The sequence below is a fragment of the Amblyomma americanum genome, chromosome 4 (genome assembly GCF_052857255.1).
Source record: "Amblyomma americanum isolate KBUSLIRL-KWMA chromosome 4, ASM5285725v1, whole genome shotgun sequence".
NCBI lineage: Eukaryota > Metazoa > Arthropoda > Arachnida > Ixodida > Ixodidae > Amblyomma > Amblyomma americanum.
The window spans coordinates 81,961,069-81,975,279 of record NC_135500.1 but is presented as its reverse complement, the minus strand read 5'-3'; the positions used below and the strand labels follow the sequence as shown (position 1 = coordinate 81,975,279).

Below are 14,211 nucleotides of genomic sequence, written 5' to 3'. Positions count from 1 at the left end.
GAAGAAGGTTCAGTAACGGCGCGCCGGTGTTTAGTGAACTTCCCTCTTCGAGTTCTTCGAGCAGCAAAGAATGACAGGACGTTTTAAATCTATGTGCACCGCGCTTTTTTTTTTTTCTGGCAGGAAAATATTGTTGCTGCCATCTCGATTTTTGGCGTCGTTCCGAGATATCACTCCCCTCCTACTTTGCCAGTAATTTCAACTTACGGGGGTGGGGCCGCTTGATCGGAATTTTACGGTAAGTCTGTGGGGTTCCCTGAGGCAAAATAGTTTGACAATCCCTGCTCTAAAGAGACCTCACTAACATTCAAAACATAATAGGGGTGAAGAAAGAATCAAGGAATGCCCCGGCTTACAAGAAACTTGCCAACAGAAGTCTCCACGAAGCACACTCCAAAGCTGATGCTGCTACCGGACTCCCCAGATTCCTGCATGAAGAGAAGCGAAAACAAATAGATCAATCACTAAAACAAATCAATCACTGCATACTGAAAATGGAACTAAACAAGCAGGGAAGCGTACCAAGAAAAGACCAGGAGCCAGAACAATCATACCAATATGGTGCAACGTAAGTGGCAGCAAAAAGTAATAAAGCAGTGACCTGATAGTGCATCTAAATGCTAAAACAACACCACTCTATTTACATGAATACTATAACGAGAACTTTTTTCTTCACTCATCAGTTTCAGAACACATATCTCACATTATATTCGAAATCAAGGAACAAATATAGTGCAAATTTTTTTCCTTGCTGCACTGTGTGTAATACATAGGTCTAGTGTAGTGAAGAGGTGTAGTGTCAACATTGCTCAACTTTGGGACCTCTTTCTGTATTCTCCTGTGAACATTAGCTTTGCATATATTTTTGAATAAACCTTGAACTTTGACTTTCAACATATAGCTATAGTGACCTTTAGCCCCGGAATCATGAGCTGCTAGGAGAAGCCCCCTTTTCAGCGACCTTGGGCCGCATGGTGAGCATAGGAAACGGAGAGGATGATTATGAACATATAGAAAGAAGTCTGTACAAGCCGTTGAAAGAGAGAAGGCATTGAGGGAGTTGAGTGGGGAAGGGAAAGAAAAGAAAGGCAAAGCACCACAGAACTGGGGTAGCATCAAACACATAGCAGCAGTGGTATGGCAATTACAGCGGTCTTTGTTGGGTGGAAGACTGCATGTGTTAACAAAGTCGACAATGTCGCATGCATTTCTGAAGTGTTGCCTTTCAAATAACATGGACGTATCTGTTACTTCCATAATTTTGCACACCATCTCCGTTTTATTCCTGAGCCCTCGGCGCCTCAGTTGCAGTTTCTTGAACAAAACATGAACGCGTATTAATTGAAATAATTATTTTTTTTATTTTCTTGAGGTCTCAAACTCCTGTCATGTTATATTCGTGGTCGCTCTATATAAGTGTAAATAAGGAACTTCAAAGAGCTGGTGCCTGAGTACGTCTTTATCATCATCGTTACCATGCTACTCTGAGACTCGCCGAGAAACTTGTGCAAGATACATATTTTATGCTCACTGACCCCATCCACAACCCCAAGTACCTGAATTATGTCAAAGAAATGTATGAAATACACACCACTTCTATAGCACACTACAAAATTCTTCTCACAGGACTTTTCCGCATGCTACGTTATCTGCCACCATTAAGAAACAAACTAATATCTCTTCACCTCTGCGATGATATACTCATCAGGCAGGTTGTATTCCATAATGCAACCACTCTCCACAGTAATGAATGAATGAATGGAAACTTAATTGGTCCACCAAGAAGGAGCCCTCAAATCTACGGTCCCGGCAAGCAGGCCTGAGACGCGGGTAGGGGATGCTCCGCAGACTAAGGACTAGTGAAGTTACATTGTTGTCTCCTTTGTAATGCCCTTGCAACTGACTGTACATTAATTCATGAGCAAAAAAAATAACAAAGAATGTATGACAGTGTGCATCTCACCTGCTTGTGTGCAATGGCCAACAGGTAGGACGGCTCGGGGTCACAGAGCTGGCCATCATGAACACCAAAAGTCCGCGTTGCCTTAGACGTGATCCGGCAGATCTCACGCCGGACTACCCGGTCAAACTTGGTTGGTCTGTGCACTGCAGGTACAAACTCATTCTGTCAGCAACTCTGGCAGTCAGCCCAACCTGTGAGCTCACTTTTAGGCTTAGCTGACTGCAGTGAGAAGAAATTCACTCCCAAGATTACTCTGGCAGTCAATACCACAACCGCGGCAAAAGCAACTTTTGTGATAATCCAGCAGTGTTTTTGCCTAAATGTTGCAGCAGTGCTTTCTGGCACAGAGACAAACATCTTTTGCAGTTTAAGCTTAAGGTTCCTCAACTAAGTGGAAAATGTGCCAGATTGTACGTGCTGAAAGCGACCAAAAATAAAGACCCGTACTGTGATAAAAATAAATGAGAATAATATTTGTGGGGTATTCATGGCTCAGGAAAAAGCAATCTTAGCTCCATGTAACATCACAACCAACATCTTTGGGAAGAATAACTAGAACAGCTAACAAAGGCAACTGCTTGAAGAAATTCCAAGGAAAAAGCTTGAAAAGAAAGGCAGAGAATAGATTACCAATAATAATGCTTGCTGCATACATAGGTAAAATAACGAAGAGGACACAAGTTTTGATATTGCGAATATCCTTCACATTTTTTGGTTTCGAATGAAATGGGGCTGCAGCCAAAGACCTGCCATATGGAGCTATGCTAATTATATTACTGTTTGAAGAACATCATCATACAAAAATGTTAAATTTTGTCCAAGCAACATATTTATGAAGTATAGTTAGGCGACGTTATATTTCACAAAATTTGAAACGTTTGACTCAGCCGAACAAAAGCAGCAAAGTTCCACAGTTTAGTTCTTTCTCAATTAAAAGGTATGGGATTAATTGAAATTGCACTATAGAAACATAATAAAAAATTTCCGTAAGGCTAGTCATGTTGGCAAAAAACACTAAGCTGAGAAAATCGCATTTGAGGGGCACGCGCCAGCGTTTCGGACGTCATTGCAGAGGGCTCAAAAAACAGCCGGATGCGGACGTTCCAAAAATATTTTGCAATATTGAGTAATACCACGTAGTGGGGAAGGGGTCCAGCCCTCAAACAAAATCATGATAGCAGCCATTGGGGACGCGGTCGTGGGAAGCAGCAGGTGATAAGTCCTGCTGCATTTCTCTCTGTAATGGCTATTTCCAGGCTTCAGAGGTGCAATGTTTTAGTAGCTGGAGGTCAAATTATACCTTGCAACTTTTAGGGAGGAACTTTACAGTGTGTTGGATCTCGAATATGCCATTTTTGCAAAACCAAAATTTTCGCATTTTTTGATAATTTCAAGACCCGCATCTCCCCTTAGGTGGTTTACTGGTAAATCAGGCTTCTCAAAATGTGAGAAGGCCAATTCAAGCAACCTTGGCTGTATCAGTGACGGCCTCTTAGAAAAAACACAGCCGAAAGATGCTTTAAGCATTACTCACTACCAGTATTGCACACTAGAAAATGAAAAAGAAAAAAAAAGGACAACACTTAAATATACAAGACAACATGCCATGGTAAATCAGCTGGTGTCACTCTACAATTCAGTCAGAACAAGAACATCAGCTAGCATTTGAGCTACCTTCAACTCTCCAACCATTTGAATAACTTCAAATAATGCATTTGAATAACTTCAAATAATGCCTAAGTGTACACCACGACACTGTTATGCGCATGCACCAGTAACCAAAGAATCAGTTTGGTAAGTGAACATACTTTTGCGACATCGTTCCTCCATCATTTTCGGCGTCTCTGTCTGCTCAACACGTGCCACCTTATAGCCCTTCTGTATGAGTGCTTCCGAGTATCGGCTATACGCAATCTCCGGGAAGCCAGAGTGCGCAAACTCCCCCTGCGTGCACAAACAAAAGAAAGGAATGCTCAACCGTTTCTTTAAAAAAGACCAAAACTGCATAAAGATTCATTGTGATAAGAGGATGCCTTGGGCAGATAAGACACAAAGTGCTCATTTGACGTGCCTGCCTCAAATGCATGCCAGAGAGACTATTTTTGAGCGCCTTATGTCCACAGACATGCAGTTATGCAGAATGTGCAACAGCATCTGTTGCAGTTGACACAACCACGGCCCCTTACTCACGCGCAAAGGCAACGGGCACTCACCTTCATGAAGACCAGCCCAAGCTCTTCCACTCCAATGACTGCATCCATGTGGTACAGCTCATAGAACTTGCCCAACTAGCCAAGAAGAGATAACACATTCCACTGAACTGTGGCAATCTAGCATTTCCCTTGCTTACCTGCAACTCACAGCATCGTACAGGGTAGCTAGATGTGACGGTTGCAGGCATATATGTCAACATTGAAATGCTCTGCCTACAAATTCAGGCCTCACGCTCTGTCATTTTCAGAGCTTTTCAGGGGTGGCAGAATTACCTCACAGAAATGTAAACAGGCATGCTCGGATGACCAGCTAATTTGCATAACTGAGGGGACCATCTGTCTGTGCATTTTCTTGTGAAGGCGGCAGTGAGAAATTGCACGGGCAAAGAGGTTGCTAAGACCAATTTTAACTAGATAATGACAACCCTGAACCAAATTACCTGTCCTTATCAAACCTAATTGGACCAATTTTAACTAGATAATGACAACCCTGAACCAAATTACCTGTCCTTATCAAACCTAATTGGACCCCCACTTTGCATCAAACAAAGCCATTCACTTTGCATCAGGTACTTCCTTCATCATATCAATACGATTAACCAACTCAAACTTCCGTTAAACACTGCCAAAAGTTGGATGTCTAAACGTTTAGACGGGTATGAAGGCATTCTGCAGTGAACATGTAATAATAATAATAATAACTGGTTGTTAAGGAAAGGAAATGGCGCAATATCTGTCTCACATCCCAGCCCGTACAGGAAGGGATAAAGGAGGGACTGAGAGAAGAAAGGAAGAAAGAGGTGCACTCCAGAATAATTTCCACCACCTGGGAATCTTTAACCTGCACATGCACTGACATCACTCAAGACAGGGGCGCCTTTGCATTTCGCTTCTATCGAAACGCGGCCGCCGCGGTCGGGTTCGAACCCGGGTACTCCGGAACAATATCCGAGCGCCCTAACCACAGTGAACAAGCACTATCAAGTACTATCAGCAAATTATGGCATAAAAGATGTGACGTATGCATGTTTATGTAACAGTAGTGGAAAGCTACAACTGCTGCCAGGCACAAGTGAAAAGTGGAGTCAAATCCATTGATTTCAAACCTAGAGATTTTAAACACCAGAATCATCAGCAGCAGTAGAAACAGCAGCAGCCTGACCACACCCACTGCAGGGCAAAGACCTCTCCCGTATCTCTCCGATTAACCTTGTCCTTAAAGCATAGTTCAAAATAAGCTTAAAAAATTTCCTCAACCATTGTGACATGCATTTGCATATTTCACACATCAAGCTACCAGCCATATCCTGTTAAGGTGCACTTCCCCTGGGCATTTCTAAAAATTGGTTGAAAATTGGTTTTTGGGGAAAGGAAATGGGGCAGTAGTACCTGTCTTGCATCTCCGCAGACAACTGCCCTGTAAGGGAAGGGATAAAGGAGGGAGTGAAAGAAGAAAGGAAAAAAAAAAAGTGCTGTAGTGGAGGTGTCCAGAATAATTTCAACCACCTGGGGATCTTTAACAGGATCTTTAACCTGCACTGACCTCAAACAGCAAACGGGCTTTCACCTCCATCGAAACTAAACACTGCCCTTTCCGCCGCGGTCAGGTTCGAACCTGGGGCATTTCTGTGCCATTTTCATTTTTTGCTGTCAAGCAAAAGCTAGCTTCAAACCATTCAGTGGCATTTTTTCCTGCTTGGGTGATTACAAAGGGATAAAGCTGTCTGCAGAATCTGTCTAGGGAAGATGTCTACAGGCGAAGACATCCAACAGGAGGTGTAAAACAGGGAAATGCTGACACAGAACAACAGACATGTAAAGAAAAAGCGCGCTCACCTTGAAGAAGAGTATGACATCAAAGTGTTCTGCCTTCATCTCCCACCACTGACGCATGGCCTATGAAAAATGAAGAACGCATAACAAGAAGCTGAGCAGTCAATAACTTAGCAGTGCTCCAGCCTGCACCCATAAATAGCAAACTATTTCATTCACTCAGTACATGTGTGTTAAGCCAGCACACTGGTTGGCATACGTTGATTCAACGGCTTAACACTGCACCAGAAAAGGTAGAAGTGAGGCTGATGCTGAAGTGTTTACGAGCACATGCTATGTACATTCAGGAACCCAAAAGAAAAAAACACTGGAAGGAAAGGCACACTGCTGTGATTGGGTGGCTGAGAGATTGCAGCCAGCTCTGTGTGGCACGCTTCCCAAAAGGACCTTAGCAATGCACAGTGATTGCTCTATCTTCCACACTGCCGAGCAGAAATGAAATGTGAGTAAGCAATGATTTCTAGTTCAGACGTAAGTGTCCCATATGCAACCCCTTCTTCCTTACATGCCTTCAGAGCTCCAATGTTGCCTAGGTGCTGCTACAAAGAACGGCTCAGCAAAGACATTGGTAATGTAGAGAAAATTTGTACAGCTGGAAAAATAGAGTCACCAACTCATTTCGGAACTGGAAGGGGACGGGGAAAGAACTGAATAATCAAGCAGCTTGAAAAATACTGAACTCTACCAATAAACTATATAGTGCTACAGATTGCACCATGAAGCTGTCAGAAAGATGTGCACATTTTCGGCATCCAAAAAAATTCTTGCGAACTGTAACAGCCATTGCGAGAGAAATGCCACTTGGAATGTGCTGGAGTGCGAAACTGCACTAACTTTCAGTGGCAAAAAGGTTTCTGCTTCTTGCTGCAGTGTCAACCACACTTTTCCCAGTCGATCAAACCAGAACTTTGCACATTGTCCGCCGTTATAATATACGCGATTGCAGCCCTCGGACTCGTGCCAAAAAACAGCCTTGGAACCTCCCATCCTTGACAATGTTGTAATGATGCATTCAGCTAGCAGAGTGCATGTGTTTGCAGATCGCATCAACTCTCAACATAACAGAATGTATCAATGTATCAGCAGCAGTACACAAGGTGGAAAGCCAATGGTGCAGGTGACACACATGTCAAGTGATCCACTAGGTCAGCAAGGCACAACGTTTAACTACTATCCAAACTTCTCAAGCCGCTACCATTAGTTGATCAGTGACCACTTGCGTGCAGTAGCTTCACTTTAAATAGCGCCCCTGTCTCACACCCACCACGCTTCTCTTTCCAATTTAGATGCTTTAGAGCTGGAATTTAGAGCTGGAAAACATGCACTCATGCCTCGCATTACACCTTTATGCATTCGAATGGCGTCCACTTGAACGTTCAACTGTCCTTAACATGGCAAAGTAGAGGACCCGTTTCGGTGCAGTCATTACCCCCAATATAGTGATTGACCTTCATAGCCCGTCGGCACATGCCTGGCCAGCGGTTACTTCAATTAACCATTTTTTATTGCTTTGTTTTAAAGGTCGCCACATTCTTTCAGGGGCAGGGACCAAGGTGTCACGACGCCCGGGAGATAGCTTTCGGTCTCCGCACTCTAGCAAAACATGAGTTTTTTTTTTTACTGCAGAGGCGAGTCCACAAGGCCTCCTCATTTGTTCTAACTGAATGGTGTGTGGCTGCAGTTGTTCGTTTTATCCGAAACACAGTGCCATTGCCCTAATACATGTCCTGACGGTAGCACCACCTTCGGTAATAAAAAATTCCAGGATTGTACTTAAGTCTGCTTAAGTGCGAAAATGTGAAAGCCTTTCCCTTTCCTCTCTTCTGCTCTCCATTTTTCTTTTTCTTCTTTTTTCATTTCTTACCTTTGAATTTTTTTTGTTTTTGTTATTTATTTTTGTTTTGTTATACTAAGTAAGCCTTCTCACACATTTACTTTTTCTTTTTATTTATTTTTGTTTTTATTTAATTTATCATACTAAGTAAGCCTTCTCGCAAATTTACATCGTTTTTCATTGAATCAGTCGCTTAAAACCTGCTTCAAACATGGCATTCTTTTCATTAATTCAATTCACCAACCAAACTTTTCCCATTTCAAGGTCTACTCACGCACTACTTAACACAATCAAACTTTTGCACATTTATCTCCACAGAACAACATAACCGTGCAGGCAAAATTCGCGGACACTTTTCGCTGACGCGACATAACCATATAATGCTTTTGCATTAATAAGCAAGCGTTTGTTATAACTGGGCTCAAGTGTATATGTAAAAGTCCAGCTGGGCCACAAAGTAGGCAAGTGTTCTGCCATTTTTTGCGAAGCACGCTTCCATTTATGGACATATCGAAGAGACAATATATCATTTTAATATGAAGTAATTATGGGCAAAAAATCAGCACACAAAGTAGTAGTGCACAGGGTAATCCATTGTTATGGTGAACAGCTGAAAGTGTGGCCACAGTTTTCAGAGCGGCAATGTGTGTGTCATGGCAGGCATTAAAGCAAAATGGCAGAAAATCAGAGGGACCTGAAGTTGGTACTTCATGCTATTTGCCGCTTTGAAGCATGGCCTGACTTCATGCGTACATTCACGTGTTCACCCTAAATGTGGACAACCAAGTACACCAGGCCAATTCTTTAGCAGCATCACACAAGCGTGAAACAATGGCTGTACAGCGCTCTGTGACAAAGCGAAGTGATGAAACAAGCTTCAAACAGCAAGCACTTTTTGCACATGTGCATACTGCTCCCTTCTTTTGCTGCCTAACTTAGTCATATGGCACTGCACAACCATTTCTTTTGATGCTTGGATAATACTGCTAAAGAATTGGCCGGGTGTACACATTGGTATTTTAACGCGAAAGCGTTAGAGTCCCATTAAGAGGAGAAACTGGCATCATTAGCATGTCCAGATAATGAAATTGACAGAGAGGATCGTGACGTCACAACTACATGACTTGGTGCAGGTAACTCAAACACCCCACAACAATTCCACAGTACGACAGTGATGACGTCACTACACAATTCCATATTGATCTACAGAGTCGTGACGTCACTCCACCACCATTATGCACCTCTGAAGAAAGAAAATTGCACTGAACACAAAAATGGTCGAGCTAGGACTCAACTACTACCCCTTGGGTCGCAAGCCAAGCACGGTGCCTTTCGACCATTGAGGAACGTTCGTTCGACTTGGTTAAAGGGAGGCCTCATGTGTCTTGTGGTAAAATCTTTTTAAGCAAATTAAAAATAAAATAAAATAAAGAACAGTGTCCGTGTCTGCAAAGTGATATGTATAGAGGACCCCAGGTAGCTAAGAGACCCATTAACGTTATCGCATCATACCCTTAAACAGAGCTTAAAAGTGCACTAAAGAGGATACTGAGCTAAAGTTTTTAATGCAGGGACTCAATCTACACTATCCGAGCACTCTGAGAAACTTTGAATTATTGTCCTGTGCGGCCGATTTCTCTATTAAATCGGATTAAATGTCCTGGCTCCCACCATTTTTTTTTACTCGCCTCTGGAAGTAGGAGGAGTCGCATGAAATGGCTATCAGCCAGCCGCTTGGCGGCTTGCTTCTCTCCCATTAGCGGAGTGGTACGTAAAGCAACGAGTTACACCCATTTTTATTTCCGTGGGCCTAATTTGCGGCTATGTAGTCTGCAACCGCAACTATTTATTCACGGAAACCTAAAGAATAAAATATGAACAAAAGCAAAGCCGCCAAGCGACTGGCTGAAAGGCACTCCCCGCATTGGTTGACTCCTCCTACTTTCAGAGGTCCGTTCAAAATAGGTGGGAGCCGGGACGTTTTATCCGATTTAAGAAAGAAATCAGCTGCTCATGACAACAATTCGAATTTTGCAAGAATGCTCAGAACGTGTAGATCGAGTTCCCATCGTAAAAAGACGAGCTCAGAATGCTCTATAGTACACCTTTAAAGGATCCGTGGAAAGCACGTTTGAGGTTGCCCACAGAGTGCCTGCATTATTGAGAGTACAGGCCAGCGAGCATTCATAATGAGTACTAGACCTCAAGCTTCCGCGCCTCGCGGCGGCCAGCGGTGCCAGGCTATGGCCTGAATCTGCGCACAATGCGTCATGTAGTGCACGTTACGTCAGCAGTGGACCGCTATCATTGATTTGCCATGCCAACTCTGCCCCAGGGAATTCTCCCCGTGCCAGCAGCTGGCGGAGGAGCAGAGAGGGTAGGGCCAGCCGCAGAGCGGCGACATTTCAGCGTGCAAAAAGTGACGAGAAGAAAGGGAATGGCGAAGGCGCGGAAATTCAAATTTTGACTAGAGATAACTCAGCTTCCACAAAACGCATTAAAAAAATTTTCGCTGGAGGACATTTGTGAAGTGGTGCCCTTTAACATCCTAGGAATACCGCAACTTTACTGAGAGCCCCTTAAAGTGTGCCCCAAATTTCTTTACCCTCCAATAGCAATTAGGTTTGATTCAAAGCAGTTGCTGAATAATCAGTGTGGATTCATTCCAGTTTACCAAAAAATAACTGGACGTGCAGAGCTTAGACAACCCCAAAGCAGATCCAAGATTGGGATGACAGCATAGAGAGGAAAGAAAACGTTCTGAAAGGGCACCTGTGAATGTAGGAAACTTGATTCTCTCTATTAATCCAATCATCCAATCATTTTCAATGAAGTCATACCAGTAAATTGTCAGCCCTTGGGAACTCAAAAGGCCAACAGTGCAAACAGTATGCAGGATGAGAGGGATTGAGAATGACAGGACCTCTAACTGCTCACAACTCTTCTCCTTAATCTTGGTGCTGCAGGCCTTGTAGTGACCCAATCTAATCACTAGCATAGCTGGTTATTGATGACACTAGTGTAAATGCTAATTTAAGGCCCAGCGAACTGCATGAAATGCTGCCATGCAACTGTAGAGACAAGGATAATCACTGCACAAGGATTAAAAGAAAAAAAAAAACAATGAATGGATGTTGGCCAGCCTCTCAAAGTTCTGCTGAAATACAACCCCCATGCAAGGACCGCACGTACCGGTGTCAGTTTTGCCTTGAAGCTCTCTGGGACACTCAAGGTGCGTGGGTTGAACTCTGGATGGCTGGGCAGGCGGCCTGCGGCATCCCTGAAAGAGGCACCACTTGTTCAGCAATGGCCTGGCTGCTGTCAAACTGTTGATAAGGCTCTATAGCAACACCGGGTTAATGGCATTAATGCTGAATTGCAGGCCATGATGCATATCAACACCTAGTAGAAAGCACGAGAGTCATACCATATTTGCACGGTTGTAAGTCGACTTATTTTTTTTAATTTGAAAATCCAAAGCTGGGGGGGGGGGGGGGGGGGGTCAACTTACAACTGAAACCAAAACATGGCACCACCAATAAAGGCAAGACAATTGAGACGCCAGGGATGCTATAACGCAGTTGCAATCTTATGTTTGCTCTATGGCTCTATCCAGTATCATTCGTCTATTCTGTGTGCTTGTTCGGAAGAATTTTTCTTTTTTTTTCTTTTTTACTAACTGCACACAGTTAAAACTGGTTGAAACTGTTAAAATTGCACACAGTGGGAGTGTCGACAATTGATGGAAGGGCCGCTGTTCCAAACACAGTGGCACCACCACTCGAAATGGCAGCGCTTCCGGGGAGTGTCTGTAGCTGATGGAAGAGCTGATGCTGATCAGGCATAATTTCTCTTTGGTGATGTTTGAAGGATTTGACTTGACTGCCAGCCATATTTTATCACTTTCCACTGTCATGCTTCATCAATCTTCATTAGTGCTCCAGGTCTGGTAAGCATTGGGCACTCGTTCACGGCTATATTCAAGATGGTTGTCATTCTTTATGCCGAAGAAACACACCTGACCCAGATGTGTTCTGCCATGAAATGGCAGCTCATCACTGTCCACGAGCAGTGGCATCATAGCGAAAGAAAAAGGGGTAGAAAACAAATTTTAGTTGCATGTTTTCTTTGTAATGATGCACAATGCATTACTATACATGGATCACCACGTATTCACCCATGGTGTTCATCCATGACCCCCAAATTATTTATAATAGAATGTTTCCCTCAAGTTTCGGTTTTAACTTCAACAGTGATGTGATGTCAAGGGTAAGTATAGGTCATGAGAGGCGTGAAAAAACTGCAATGTATTAATCATTGTTTCTATATTCACTGTCATTTCAGCTTTTGAGGCAAGCTGGGTTTAGCGTTGTACTCAATTAAAATGTCGAAGCAGTGATTATGTCGCAGCATTTTCCACGCCTCACGCAAATACTCCCGACCCTTCATGTCACAGCTATCACTCAGCTGTTGGAACCGAAACAGCATGAGAGAGAAATTCATTATGAATTACCGTATTTACATGATTGTAAGTCGACCTATTTTTCAAAATTTGAAAATCTAAAGTGGGGGGGGGGGGGGGGGGGGGGGGGGGGGTCGACCTACAATCGAAACCAAAGCATGACACCATAAATAAAGGCGAGATAAACGATACATCAAGCATGCTACAGCGTGGTTGCATTTTTGCTAGCTCCGTCGCATCGCTCTTGGTGCTGGCCTTGAGCAGCTGCTATGTCAACGCACTGAACCAGCATTCGGCAGATGGCGGCCGTCGATAAGCAGCAAAACGGCGCCCCCCACCCCCTCCACTCCCCACACGTGGCTGCAGATCATGGCTGCTGTTAAGCGGCGGTGGCCGGTAACTCATTCGCATTCTACTCTTAATAAGTGTCCTACAAGTTTTTTTTTTTTTTTTTTTTACTGCCAGCTGTGCACTAGGCGCTCAAGGGAGCATCGACAGTTGATGGAAGGGCCGCTGTTCCAATCGCGGCGGTACCGCCACTCGGAACGTCAGCGGCGCCTGGGAGTGTCAGTAGCCGACAGAAGAGCCGACGCCACTCACGCGTAGTTTCTCTTTGGCTCTGACGCATTTGACTACTGCAAGCAGTATTTCACAAGTTTGTAAAGTAGCGCTTTGTCAGCCGTCATTTGTGCTCCGGATCCAGCAAGCGACCAGTGCTCGTCCACAGCTACATTCAAGATGGCTGTTACTGTCGTTCTTTATGCCAAAAAAAAAAAAAAAACGATTAACTGCGCGCCAAGGCGCAAGTTCGACGTTCGCAACGGGTGATACAGGTGTGACAGCAGCAGCGAGGCAAAATTTCCATGTGTTCCACGTGATGTCGTGATGTGGCTGTTTGCGAAGTGTGGGATTTCACTAAACAACGGCGTTAAAACGACATGCTATGGGACCGCAGCATCAATCACGACAGCAGCACTAGTTGGACGATGGCACAAGTGTAGACGAGAAGTCCAGAGACTAATACATTTTCGTTTTGGAATGTGCCCACAGGCACGCCTGAGCGTGGCAGCGAATAGGTGGCTGGCGATAAGCGGCAGCCACAGGATAATGCTATTGCGTTCTATTATTAAAGGCCAAGCTTAAACGACCTGCAAGTTTTTGTAGCGATAGCTACATTACGGAAGAATTTCGAGCCTTCAGCGTGGCGCGGAGCTGCTGCCGACGGTGCGGCACCGTGGCTTATCACGTGGTTCGTCACCTGGTTGGTCACGTGACCAGCCACGTGGTGCGGAGCAGCTGCTGCTGCCGGTGGCACGGCGCGCCAGCGAAGCCGTGCTGCCACAGCTGTGCGCACGCACCGTGTCAAGTGGGACGAAGATGAAGTAGGAACACCCAGCGAAACGGAGCGGCGAAAGACTGACTTTGCAATTCAACTGAGCAAGTTCCACTCGGCCAGCTGTAGCTATTGTGCCACTCCGGGTTTAACCAGAGCTAAACCACCGCCAATTATTTTTTTTTTCCGAAGTGTGACAATAGTGGGGAGGGGTCGACTTACGATCGTGTAAATACGGTATTTAGTGGTCATCAACAAATATGACATCATGATCTACGCATATTAATGAGTTGTGCATCGCTACTAAGAAGGAAGAGTACACGGAATGAAATATTTGTCTATACTTAAAAAAAAAAAAATCTGCCTTGTACAGAGTGTTCCATATTTATCTGTGCATGCTTTAAAAAAAACTTCCTGCGCAAACCACTGGTCTATTTCGGCTGAAGCACAGACCACAGGGTGGCTTATGATAATCTGCGTTTTTCAATAAATAATTTAATATCAGAACTTGCCTGGACTGCCCGGAATCGGCGAAAAATTGGAGTCGTCTGCGCGCAGAATTTTCGTCGAGGT

At 44.2% G+C, this 14,211-nt stretch overlaps 1 protein-coding gene across 2 annotated transcripts in view; it reads right to left on the bottom strand.

Annotated features, from left to right (window-relative positions):
• Positions 1-14,211, bottom strand: part of LOC144128084 (DNA mismatch repair protein Msh6-like) — a 111,769-nt gene that overhangs the window by 65,304 nt on the left and 32,254 nt on the right. For both annotated transcript variants that reach the window (XM_077661155.1, XM_077661157.1), the window contains exons 8-13: positions 11,036-11,123; positions 6,013-6,072; positions 4,177-4,251; positions 3,772-3,907; positions 1,964-2,106; positions 357-428 (exon numbers count right to left, since the gene is read on the bottom strand). In XM_077661155.1, the coding sequence (XP_077517281.1) occupies positions 357-428; positions 1,964-2,106; positions 3,772-3,907; positions 4,177-4,251; positions 6,013-6,072; positions 11,036-11,123 (574 nt within the window). The remainder of the gene's footprint in view (positions 1-356; positions 429-1,963; positions 2,107-3,771; positions 3,908-4,176; positions 4,252-6,012; positions 6,073-11,035; positions 11,124-14,211) is intronic.